Raw genomic sequence first — 12,729 nt, 5'->3', positions numbered from 1 at the left:
TTTTTTTTTTTTTTTTTTTTCTTTTGGCACAAACCAGCCACTAGAAAGGCAAAGACCGTGCCTTTGAGGCTATGGACATCAGCTTTCAGTTGGAATTAAGATTTTAAAACTGGAATATACTTCGTAACTGGAAGCAGGGCAAGTAAACTAATAGGAAGGTGGAGCAGAATGACTGTACCTAAGCAAAGGGCAGCAGCGCTAACAAGTAATGAGATCTGGAGTCAGTGCACAGCCATAACTGTGGCTGGAGGGGAGGCAGCAAGGCTGGAACTGGCCATCAGCTACAAGAAAGGCTGTTGTCCCATCAGCTGTAGACAGGACCTTCAGGTCTTGGGTATTAAAAAGCGGTGAGGGCAGCACCGAGTGAGGCTTTGAAGTGCAATCTACAAAAAAACTTAACTGACAGAAATTGGGCCTCCCTAACAAAAGTGTTGAAGATTGATTTTTTTTTTTTTTATAATGGCAGTATTTTTATTTTTAATGGCAGTTATTCAGGGCCAAACCATAGCTTCAAACCATAGTGTCATCAAATGTAGTATTCCAGACAATGTCCTTTTTATTATTATTTTTGTCATTCAACTCACCTACCTCGGCCAGCACTAACGCCTTTGGGCTATATCTTACATTAGGTTAAAAATAGCTTGCGAAAAAAAATGATTTGGTTTAAGGTTGTATTCCTGGGGTTCTTATTAAGGCACACAGATATGAGACTTTGCATGCGTTGTGACTCTGTGAGTGACAAAGTATGACTGCATACTTAAATCTCATAAAATACAAGCATCCCCTGGCTTTTATCAGATGTCACAACTATCAATATTTATTTGGCCCTCCCTGTGCCTGGTCTTAGTGRAGAGGCACAGGGGACATTTTAAAGCATAATGGCAGCCTCGAGTGGAATTACCATGACACTGTTTAGATAACATTTCATAACAAAACGTCTAGTTTACCCAGAGAGAAACATCACACACCTGCCATCCCAAGTCTTGGAAGCTAACATAAAGTTCATGTTTTCTGCAAGCCGTTTTTAAGTCACTGCTGTTGTAATCTGTTAAAAGAAAAAAAAAAAAAAAGCAGGAATTTAATCAAAGAGGCAGTACGTCACTGCGGGGCACAGCCGGGCAGATCTGCCTACACGGAGGGTTCAGCGGTGAGCAGCAGTGAGCGACCAGAGCAGCTATGAGAAGAACCGCGTTGAGGGACGTACAAAGTTGGGCTGACGTTTTTAAGACTCCAGCAGGAAAGGAGGCAGCCAAGCAACATCAATGGTGTTGTAATTCCTTCAGTGTCCCTTAACAACCTGACGACGGACGCTCATAAAACACCCCTAGGAAAACCATTTTATRAAAACGAATCCGGGTTCCTTCAGCCTGGCACATGCAGTGTCCCCACTGCGTGCTCCAATTTGCCCCTGCTTTGTCCCTTGACAGTTTTCAAGTGGAGTGTGATCAAAACACACACAGTAACCCCATGCATTATAACGCGAGGTATGTTTCAGCATCGTCTTGTGTCCCCTGTGTTGGTTAGCCAAGGGGTTAGCCTGTCCCTCAACAGGAATGTCCCACAGACAGCCAAATGGCTGCTCCCGTCCCTCTCGGCCCAGTGCCAGGCACCAYGCACAGTCCCTCTGCCATGCCTTGAGAGACAAGCAGCTCCTTCCCATACCCAACTCTCTCCACAACCTTGTTATTGGCAGTGTTTCCCCCCCTCACAAACGACAAAGAAGGGGATAAGCACTCAGCATTAGCTTGCCCACAGTACACAGAACAGCATGGGCCCAGAGCTCCAATGCGAGGCCACCTCTCCCCTGGGTCATGGCCCAACTCCTGCTGATGTTTCACCAGTGCAGAGGCTGCCTGGATAGCCCTACAAAATGCAGCTTTTGATGGTGAGTGGAATTTCCCATTTATAATTAGAAAGCGACAGGGCTCAGCGTGCGAGCACSTGGAACCGCAGCCCCGTGGAGAAGGGAGAATTCAGGTCATGACAGAGGGGCCTTTCACTTCCAGGGGGCTGCACAAACTCAGCCTTGATAGGCAGGGGCTGCACCTCATCTTGCTTCCGATGGTCGCTGGGCATCAGCGGAGTGGCGTCCCCACTGCAGTAACCAGCTGCCTTCGCATGACCCCTGTCATGCTCACACAGGCCAGTCTTCATCGGGCAGCACGTTTCCCTCTCCCCAGATGAAACAATAACAGCACTCCTCCCAAAGGGATTCCCTTCCCATCTACCATGGGGCAAAGGGAAAAYGATGGGAAATGAGGGAGAAGGGGAAAGTGACAGATTCAGAGGAGCGGCACGGGATCTCATGTCCTTGGTCTTCAGCTACATGCRGCTTCCCGTGACCACGTCCGTGGGAAGGCTTTAATGGAGCCTGGAGCTGGACCCAGATTGCCAGCATCTCCGGCCCATGTCTTAACCACGGGGGACTGTCTTTCCTCTCGTACGCCTCATTTCCAACTACATGGACTTCCGTAAGCAGTTGGATGCCACACACCGATGCACGTGCCCCCCACCGACTGGCRCATTTCAGCCCCCAGCGCTGCATGAAAGGGCACCGGCCCAGGCCACAAACGCGTTTGCTGGGCTAGGAAAATATTTTTAGTGACTTTTTCCTTGGCTTTGAATACGCCTTTTTTAAGTTTGGGAACTACAAATGCAAATATTTATTCAAAAGAAAAACTATAATACCAAAAGCACATCCAACTGACATTAGGGCAGCACAGCATTACAGCTGGGTACAGTTAACACTGAAAAAAAAAACCCTACACCTACAAAACAAACCTAGTCTCCAAACCACCAAAGATTAGAGAGYTGTTTTTAGAAGCAGTATGGGTTTTAAACTTCAAAAATTGCATTTCAGTCTTTCAGTAGAATCACTTCAATCATTAACTTAATCAAGTTAGCGAAGCTGGGCAACAGACTGCAGCAGCATAAGCCCAGYGTATTTCAGAAGCCCTCAGCAGCCAGAATGGAAACGTGTTTTCCTATTCAAGCTTTCCACCTAGAAAGCAGACAGATCCAGTAGAAATCCTAAGGGCTGTTGTTGTTGTTGTTATTGTTTTAGATTAATCTTTTCAATCCCCGATTTAGCCAAAGGAGTAAATTTATGRCAAAAGAATTCTCTACATGATCAGATGATAATAAGGAATTAAATGAGTAGTAGATACTCTTTCAGTAGTGAGAGGCTTTCATTTTAGTACCTGAAAGCATGACTGCCATTATTCTTTCATGAGAAATATGCTGTTTGCTCAGGGGAGAACCTTCCATATTTAATAGGAAGTTAGAGTGGTCAGTTAGATGGAGATTATCTATCCATGATCAAGCAGGCAAAACTGTGATCTGTTCCAACAGAGCAATGGTTTGCTCAAATCACCTATGAGAAAGGGGAGAAGGCCACAGAGGCAGAGAGCAGGAGTGGGAGCAGAGGCTGTAAGCAATCAGAGGGAAAAAGAAGAGCTGCTTCACCAGCTCTGTGGAGCACACCATGCTGCAAATGCACTCATTCTGCATGAAACTGGCCCTGATAATGCACCCCAGCTCCTTGGTAGGCAGGTGAGTAGTGCATGGCACCTGGTGTACACTCCACATCATGTGCCGGCTATTCTCACTGCCTTGCTTCAAATTCCTTGCTTATGCCCACCCTCCATTTGAGGTGGATGCACACAGAGCTCTACCTCCTTGCTTGTTCAGACTCACCCTTTGCTTTTTTAAATGTCAACATAGTAAACATCCTCTTTCCTAGGATTTGCATCTTCCTCTGTTTAATCCTCACTCCAAATTCCTCCCTCTCTCCCACTTACATTTGCCTACCTCGTCCTGCAAATACTTGGGAGAAGGATTTTTCAAAACCTTTTCAGCAGAGCCACAGTGCCGTATCAAGCTTGTCATAGCTGGCGTTTMTGAAACTTCTGCAGACTAAATCAGTGTGAGGAACTGGAGCAAGTCATCTTAAGGGAATGCAGGGAGTCAGCCCATGTTTCCCTCGGCTGAACATCTCAAAATAGTGGGAGTCTTTCGTGCAAATGTACATGACCTGAGGGTCCACCACTCCTTGGTTTACTCTCAGGTTTGGCACACAAGTTTTTTGCATTACACCACGCAAGCCTTTTTGCAAGGTACTTGTTCACTGTGCTTTAATTTGACTCTGCATTAATGGGGAATCTATTTCAGCCCAGCTTTAAGGGTGTTCTAAACCTTTAATCAACTTAACAGTCACCTTCTGAACTGAGAGAAAAAAATCCAGCAATGCAGACACACATAATAACAATCTGTTCTCCACTGTCTGGGGTTCCGCATATGGCCTAGAACCACGTACTTCCAATTATGGGTCTGGGAAAGGCAAATCCATGTGGCTGAGAGTTTTAGCTGGTTAGCTAAAGCTCGCTGAGCTATTGAAACTGGCCTCCACAACATACTTTCGCCAAACCCTGGAAAGCAGCACCACTGCTCCATTCCAGYGGGCTACACTTGAGGTGACTGACACTGACCATGTTGCCACTTGAGGTGACTGATATTGCACGACCCAAGAGGCTCTTCCCYGCCAAATTTACAACCAGAGGGCAGTGACGGCTCAAAGCAGAACCTGTGGCCAAAGAACACAGTGAACAACTGAAGCAGGAACAGCTTAAGCTGCCACAACACAATATTCCACAGGACTTCTTAGCCAGACACCTTCAAAACCCRTGCAAGTTTAGGGAGCTTCTGTGAGTCCTCTGTGGGTTTAGCAAAATTCTCTCTTTGGTATACTCAGTAGCACTAGCTTGGCACTTAGAAGACATTGTGTTTAATCACATTGCAAACTGTCTAAAAGGAAGATTAAAACAAAACAAAACAACCCCTAGTCCTGTACTTAAAAATAGCTTCCAGGACAGCATGTTGCAAGCAGTGCGGTTATGATGGCTCGTCTCTGTGGCTTATTCACAGTGGACGTTCTCTGGTTTCAGCGAAGTTGTGCACAAGTGCACAGTCTCGACTTTCTGCAAGTCCAGATGTTTCTCTTAAGGCTGGACACTAGCATTTGTGCTGCTTAAGGGGGAGAGATGATAGTCTGACCCTAGTGATCCCCCTCCTCCAGATACTTATACACCAATCTTAGATTTCTTATAACCTCTCCCATGTTAAGTGCTGGCAAAGAATATATAAATATTTACTGAGTTTAATCTGTCTGAGAATACCCTTGCAGCTCCCGAGGTGCCAGTTTACCAGATTCCACAAGGTAATTAATTGCTTCGATGGTCCAAAATAGCTTTGACAGAGGTCTCCAAGGCCAGCCTCTTTTTCTTAGTGTTTGACTTGGGTGATTTGTCCGGATAAAGCTGGTGTAAACTGATCATGCGGTTAACAACAGCCCACTTAGCAGGAAAGTCATGCTTGGATGGGAAGGCAGAGAGACGTTGGGCTGAAGTGGACATGCATGTGAAGGCACTGCCACAAACCCCGGCCACCTTGTTCCAGCCTGCGCTTCAACACCCTACTAAAGGGAAGATTTTGTTGCAAGATAGTGATAATGATGTTTATTAACAAGACTTCTGCCACCATGAAGGCGTTTGGCCTTATTTACCTTCAGTGTTTGTGTGTGCTGTGCTTTGCGRTCTTGTAGGCGCCAGGGGTATGTCTATCACGGCAAAGCACCGTGCGTGTACGCAGCACGGCACTGGAAGGGCAATTTCCAGGGAAGACTTAACTCCAGAAGAGCGAGTGTAGCCAACAGGCGGATTTTGTATGACAACCTCTGTAAGGAAAGCCTTGTGGGAACAAATTTGCCTCAGCATCATCTCAGTAGAAGAGTGCACAGCTGCTGGGCGCAGGCAGAGACTAGTGTGCCACTGCACACCACAGCACCATGTTGGTCAATTGATCATGGAGATCATTCACAGAGCTGGCTGGCCGTATGGCAGCAAATCTCTTCTGCCCTACAGTCACAATCTATTATGCTAAAAAGAGCTCCCATTGCAGGTCAACTAGAGTCAGCGAAGGGCCTGAGAGCACAAGCTCATCATCTTGCAAGAAATCATTGAGTTTCAGACATCTTGCAGATAACAGTGGATAACCCACCTCCCAGACATCTTATTCTTCCATGTCCTCTGCTACAGCAGATAGACAACTATCTACCTCAACAGCCTAAAATACTGTCTTTGCTTCCTGTTCGCTTCCCTTGTACAAAAGGGTAGAGCTTGGCTCCAAGAACATATTGATGTAGGACTTCATGTCAAAGCAGTTTTTAACCATGGGAGTTACTCAGTTCTGCTTTATATAAGCCAGTCATAATTACGTGTTTAAAATACAGGGAAATGAATATTTCTGGCAAAAAAAAAAAGTACAGACTATATCTAGACTTTGACGCCGCAGTCATAATCTCAGCATCTAAATGCTGAGCTGGATAACTACTACACAACAAAGAACACACAGCAGGGCCCCAGTCCTGCACCTAACAGTAGGTCTCCATGCTAGGCCCAGGCTCGCTCAGTTCAGCACCCGTCCAGCAGGATGCTTCATGCAGAGAGCAAACCTTGAAATGTCCTATTTATACCTCTCTTGGGGTTTTCAAAGCATTGCCTGCAGTCCTCACACCAAATCTCAAAACTTTCTGAGAAAGAGGCTCATTTTTGACAGAGGCAAGAATAAACCCTTGGGTATTCAGTAACACAGAGGAGGGAAGGGAAGGGTCAATCTACCAGCACACGCCAACATGAGCCTGCTGCCTTGCACTTCAGGGCAAGCAGGCAAGAAACTGGCTCAGCCACTTCCCACCCCCTTCCAGCCCTGACACGTCGTGGCAATGGCACAGGGCATGGATTTTAAGAACTTACCAGAGTTAAAAAAAAAAAAAAAAAAAAAAAAAAAAAAAAAAAAAAAAAAAAAAAAAAAAAAAAAAAAAAAAAAAAAAAAAAAAAACAGGTCTCTATGATTTCTTTAATGCTAAAAACATACATTGGTCTGCAGAGCAATCCCCACTGGGTCATCAGTGCCCCTCAGCCTGTTAAATCAACCACTTCTAAGGAGAACAGAATCTAAGAGTGTCACTCTTAGAAAGGAAAATAAGCTGATGCAGACTCTCCTTTCTAAACTGAGAAACCAAACAAACATACATCTCAACTTTAAATTCCCCCTCCTTTTCCCCACCCTTTAAATCCACAGAGGCTCAACTATACCTTGTTGACTACTAGACTGCCAAATTCCAAGTTTTAAATTAAAGCTGTCTTTGAGGTAGAAAAGCTCAAAAAAGCACTTAAAACCACAAAACGACCGGCTATTTTTTCCCCTTTGTCATTTTATAATTTTATAATCTAAAGTGTGGTTGTAGTCAAGAAAGCAGCAATGTAAAAACGGTCCTTTTTGCCCAATATATCTGCTCCCTCTGGAGTTTTGAGTCATATCTTCTGATTTAATAGCAGTGAAAACTTGTTTTTAACACTGCAAAGCTTGCAGAGCTAAGGAGAAAAAGATGGAGTCTATCCTGACTCCACTACCAGCCCCACAAAACAGCAAAGCAGCAAATAATTTTCCCCAAGTGCTGTAAAAACATTAACAAATCAGCTCGCACACCACTGCAATGCGAGAGTGCAGCAGCTGAGTCCACCCGAACAGGAGAATTACATGCTGCGTACCTAACAGCTGGGCTTAGTGCTTAATAACATCTACATGAATGAACTGCCYGCATGCTGTTTGCAAATTGATCCCCAGGGGGACAACCTCGTGAGCAGTTGTGACACACGCCTTTCGAAACACTGATTGGAAGTCACCAAGGAAAGGTAAAATCAAAAACGAGTCCCAGCAAATGTGACAGGTGAACTGTTTTTCCTGCAGGATTGGTGGATGGCTCTTCCACTGGCCACAGTGCTCAAGCCCATGCTTTGGTGAGTGAAATAAGCACATTAACTAGACCCCAAAGTATTGCAACAGCGAGAGTTGAAGTTGCTCCAGTGCTACTAGGACACTCTTAATGGAGGACAGCCTGAGGATGTCCCTCGGGCCACCTGAAACACCAGCAGTGCCCCAGCTTTGAGGTATACAGCCGCCTTGTGCCCAAATTGCAATCTTACTCTATTTACCTTCCTTTAAATGAACTTTGTCCCCAGCGCCTGCTTCTTGCAGTAACTTGGGTTCCCCACCGCCTTTGCTGACTTGCTTTTTATGATTTTCCATGCACAAAACCTATGACTTTTACTGAAGGTAGGCTGGAGCAGATGATTATATTGGGAACAGAGCACCAACTTCTGCAGAGCCTTTTTAAAAGGGCAGCTCCATTCTGACCCACAAATAAGGCAAAATCACAGGCACCACTGGGCACAGGAACACACACACAAAGTCATGCTGTAGCATGGATGTACGTAGAACAACACTCAAAGGCAGGCAATGCTGCAGTCAGCCCAGCACAACTGCTCAACCCCAATCCAGGCAACCAAGCAGAGCCCATGGATTCACATCTGATAAAGTTTTCGTAGCACTGACTTATTTCCCTGGGCAGTGTCTGAACATGCACTCATGAAGCACAACCACGCATCTTCCTTGGGGTAGAGCCATTTCTAGCTACAGAAAAAGCAGGGTTCCAACTGGGAAAGAAGGGGGCAGCATAAGCAAATTAATCAAGTAACTTGGAATAAGCTGAAATGTTTGAGAGGAAAGAAGGTGCTCAATGAATCAAGAACTTCCGGCACTGTGATGCAGGGCAGAGCTGCTGGAAAACAGGTATTTTCTCTTTTTTTTTGTCAAAATTTCAGAGCTCTCACATTAGCACATGACAGCACACGTAATGTCATTATACGACCTCTCCAACACGCAACCTTTCCACAGCAAACATGGCAAGCCTACTTGCATGCATGGAAATGTGCTTTACTCTTTACACTGCTATTCCTACAAGGGAGAGGAGAAAAAAAAAAAAAAAAAGGAACTTGGGCTGCTCTACCAAGACTCTTCCAAAGCAAACTGAAAGAGGACTGTGCTGGAAAGGCATATGTGTGATACTATAAATCACAGTGAATGCCAAGATGGAATCTTCTAAATATCTTATTTCACATGGTGTAATTCTAGGCAAACATTACCTGAGACTTCCTCTCCCATTCCTAAGCAGTTGTCATCCGTTCCTCCCGTTCCTCCAAAGAAGAGCACCCCACCTCATGTGCCCCTCCTTGCTTTTGCACGCTAAAGCGAACAGAAACATCACAAGACTTTTCCCCAGCTCCCAGACAAAAGGGACATTGCGTCATTACCTGTGACACTAGACACCCTGGAAACATCCTGCGCCTGGGTGGAACGGTTGCGACTCTGCTGCCTGCGCCTGCTCGTCGCTGATCTAGTCGTCCGGACATGAACTTCGCTCACTTTGAAAAATGCTACCATGAAAGGCTGTTTGTCATATGGACCGTCTCTGCCTACAAGGCCTGCTTCTCTGGGATTCACGTTGAAACCTTCAAGTAAAACAGAAAAGCATGTATTAGCAAAACTGGGAAGGATGGATTGCTCTTTTCATCACTGATCTTGTTCATGTTATTTTATTTCAGAATATCCCCCTTCTGCCACCACAATCTACTGACATTTTATGACAACATCCCATCCATCCTTGACAAAAGGCACCACCACAGTGTCCCGACAATTTCTTTTTAAAGCATCTCTACTTCATTTAAACATTGAAAAGTGAGAGAAAAAGATATAATGCAAAGCCTAGATATGTCAGGAAATGAGTTCTGCTACCTGAGGAACTCCCAGAGTTAGGAGATCTCTGGGATATAGATGGCAAAGAGACAGTGTGATTTTGTCAGAAGTAGGAATGATTTTTCAGCACATCTGAGGAGGTGGAGGTTGGCATTAACATTTCTTTAGGAATTACAGTGGTTCTTGGGGCTCATTTGACCCCACAGATGTACCAAAAAATAGGATGAAGTGATAGAATAYGAACACAAGGTTGGAGTCTCACTCCCACAGAGGTAGGACACAGCTTTCATCTTCTTTTTGTCTTCCATTCATGTAAACCTTCTCCATTCCCACTGCTCATCCTGACACTGAATACCATACATTTTTGCAGGCCTTTATCCTTTTTTCAGTCTCTCTCCATAGGCTCTCCTTTTCTACCTTTCAAAGTTTTTGTGGGCTGTGAAATGCTACTGTTTCAGCTGTCCTTCAGAGGCCACTCCTGCCCTGCAACCACTTTGCCTCTCCCACGCAGTGTTCCCACCCTTGGCTGGCTCGGAAATGAGCAGCGATGGCGTGAGGGTACCTGCCAGCTCCCGGCCAAGCCATAAGCCCACACAGGGAAAGTTATATCCATATACTTGCCTTTCTGCTTCCTGTCCTCATCCAAGCCGGGGCTCCCAGTTCCATGTCCCTTTCCATGGCCAACGGCAAAAAAAAAGGATACTGCACCAACCCACCTCTGCTAACTCATCCTGATACTGTTCGGAGATACCTGACCCCACTTGTGGGTTAAGTGTAGCTAACAGATGGATGCTTCCCTAAACAAACAGGACTAGCAACAGGTAAGAAGTTGATAGCCTTCAACTCATGTCCTCAGATGCTTTGCTCGGGGTATTTCCTCCAGCTGCCTAAGAAGGTACAATGCTCATGCCCCCATGCTACCACTGGTCTCTATTAGCACCACTTCTAAACAAACAAAATCAATCAAAAGATTCGAAAGATGATTTGCACAAATTGGCCCATAACTTACCATCCCGAGTCACCACACTCAGCTGGAGCCCCATGTTGTGCTGAGGGTTCATCACCCACATGTTACTGGTAGCAGTGACGTCAAACTCCAGCCAACCTTCCTCAGAGGCCCACACTGCCCGGGTGTCCAGCAGAAACAGGTCAGAGGCTCTGCAGAGGAGAACAGTAAAGACAAGGTTGCGCTGTCTGCGTTTTTTGTCACTGGCTTACAATGTTACAGTACTGGGAGAAATAGAAATTGCAATAGTTGAAAGTGATGTTAATAATTACAAAAATCAGCCCTTGAAACTTACTTGCTTATATCCAGAGTTTTACCTTGTGACACACATTAAAATCAGCATTACAAAGGCTTTTCACAATTTTGCTTGAGGAAATTAAACCCCGTTCTCAGATTTGAGTGTCACTTCACTGGCAAATGATTCGTAAGTCATGCTTCTTCCTGAAGAAGGTAATTTTAGTCCTGATTGGGCAGTGGTGAAATTACAAGCATTTCCAGACATTCAGTGATCTTTGTCAAGGAGTTTTTGGGGTTTCAAACCAGCTTYTCCTCAACAAGGATCTAACACTTAGCACAAATAATAATGATAAAATCAAGTAATGGATCAGCTGTCAAATGGTCAAGGAAAATGAACTGCTGTGCAGCCTCTAAAGACATTTTGCTGAGATGTCTCAACACAGTTTAGAGAGTCTTGTCCCAGGGTTGCCTTTACGGGCTTCAGCTTCAAATGCTCTTAAGTCTACGCCTATTTTGCAGGGTCAAATTCTCACTAAAACTCAGTTCAATGAAACTGACCAGAGAAGCACCCAAAAAAACCCCATGTTTACCTTTTCTCACTGTGTTACATGCCTAACTTTCCTGTATGGAAGACCTATAATTCCTGTCTTGACCAACATTACAAAACAGATCCCTCACACTGATTTCACACATAGCAATCCCCCCGCCAGGAATATTTTTCTAGCAATAACATAATGGAAATGAGCAAACAGGGTACCTGTCCCTTCCACCCATGAAAAGTTAACTTCAAAAAAAAATGGAGTTATGTTTTATTTTTGGCCAACTGCTATGTCATACTGCCCAGCAGCTTGGTTTACATGAGATCACACATGGAAAAATAAGCACTTAAGTATATTAGGGCTCCTGGTGCGGCTCTTTTTACAATGTGGAGGCTTTCCTCTGCCTTGCTGGTAGCYGCATGCTCTGGGGTTGACTCAGCAGCCTTTCCCACCACACTTCCAACAGGAAAAGTGGTTCAGGAACAGCTCTGACCTTCACCTCTGACAGCAGCAAGGAGCTGAGGTTGGCCAGCTGCTATACAGTTCGAAAACCCTCAGATTGAAAGATTGGACTTTGTCAGACATGGTGTGTAATTTGAAGTGCTGCTTAAAGGAGCTGAGACTGCCCACTCCTTTCCAAGTCCAGAGGCACAAACTGCTAGATAATTCACATGCCTTAGTAAGGCAATGCTTGAGATGGGTTATATCAGAAAGTGGGTTTTCTTAGCACCTTTTCCGCCCTTCTTCCCTACACTTTGCTTTTAAATCTCATCTGATTTCCCCTCTTTTAAGTGCCACACTCTCCCCCACAGTTGCCTGCTCCAGAGATCATCTCATTTGAGCCCCCAGATGACCACAGCTTCTGTGTAATTTCTGCACAAACCAAAGAGGCTCAGATGCAAAGTCCTGTATGACCTTTCATGAACATCTCACTCCTTTGGATTGGTCGGGTCTACAGTAAAGAGGAGGCTCAGAGACGAATTCCCCTTGCCTTGCATCTTGTGAAGGCATCACAGTATTGTAAAGCCAGCAAGGACCACAAGACATCATCTAGTCCTTGAACTCTAGAAGGAACAGCTACATCCATGTTATTCCTGAGATGTTTGTCTGGCTTAGTCTTAATGATTTCCGGTCTCAGGAACTACTCGGTCACACCAGGAAATCAAATATGCTTCACTTTAAACATTTTATTTTGTTTTGCTTTTCCCCATAGTATCGAAACTAAATCTTGTTTCACTTAAAGCCTGCTGATTTTTGTCTTCCTCGGTGTTAGTATAAATGAGGATACCCTCACCT

General features: G+C 45.0%; 1 protein-coding gene across 1 annotated transcript in view; it reads right to left on the bottom strand.

Moving 5' to 3' along the window:
- BMP6 (bone morphogenetic protein 6) overlaps window positions 1–12,729 on the bottom strand; it is a gene marked incomplete at its 5' end in the record, with an annotated part of 89,885 nt that overhangs the window by 1,776 nt on the left and 75,380 nt on the right. The window contains 3 exons of the mRNA XM_026044782.1: window positions 969–1,045; window positions 9,210–9,407; window positions 10,661–10,809. Of these exons, the coding sequence (XP_025900567.1) occupies window positions 969–1,045; window positions 9,210–9,407; window positions 10,661–10,809 (424 nt within the window). The remainder of the gene's footprint in view (window positions 1–968; window positions 1,046–9,209; window positions 9,408–10,660; window positions 10,810–12,729) is intronic.

Source organism: Nothoprocta perdicaria, unplaced genomic scaffold, assembly GCF_003342845.1.
Source record: "Nothoprocta perdicaria isolate Ctin4 unplaced genomic scaffold, notPer1 scaffold_382, whole genome shotgun sequence".
Taxonomy (NCBI): domain Eukaryota; kingdom Metazoa; phylum Chordata; class Aves; order Tinamiformes; family Tinamidae; genus Nothoprocta; species Nothoprocta perdicaria.
Note: the sequence above shows the minus strand (reverse complement) of the source record. Positions and strands in the feature narration are given on the sequence as shown.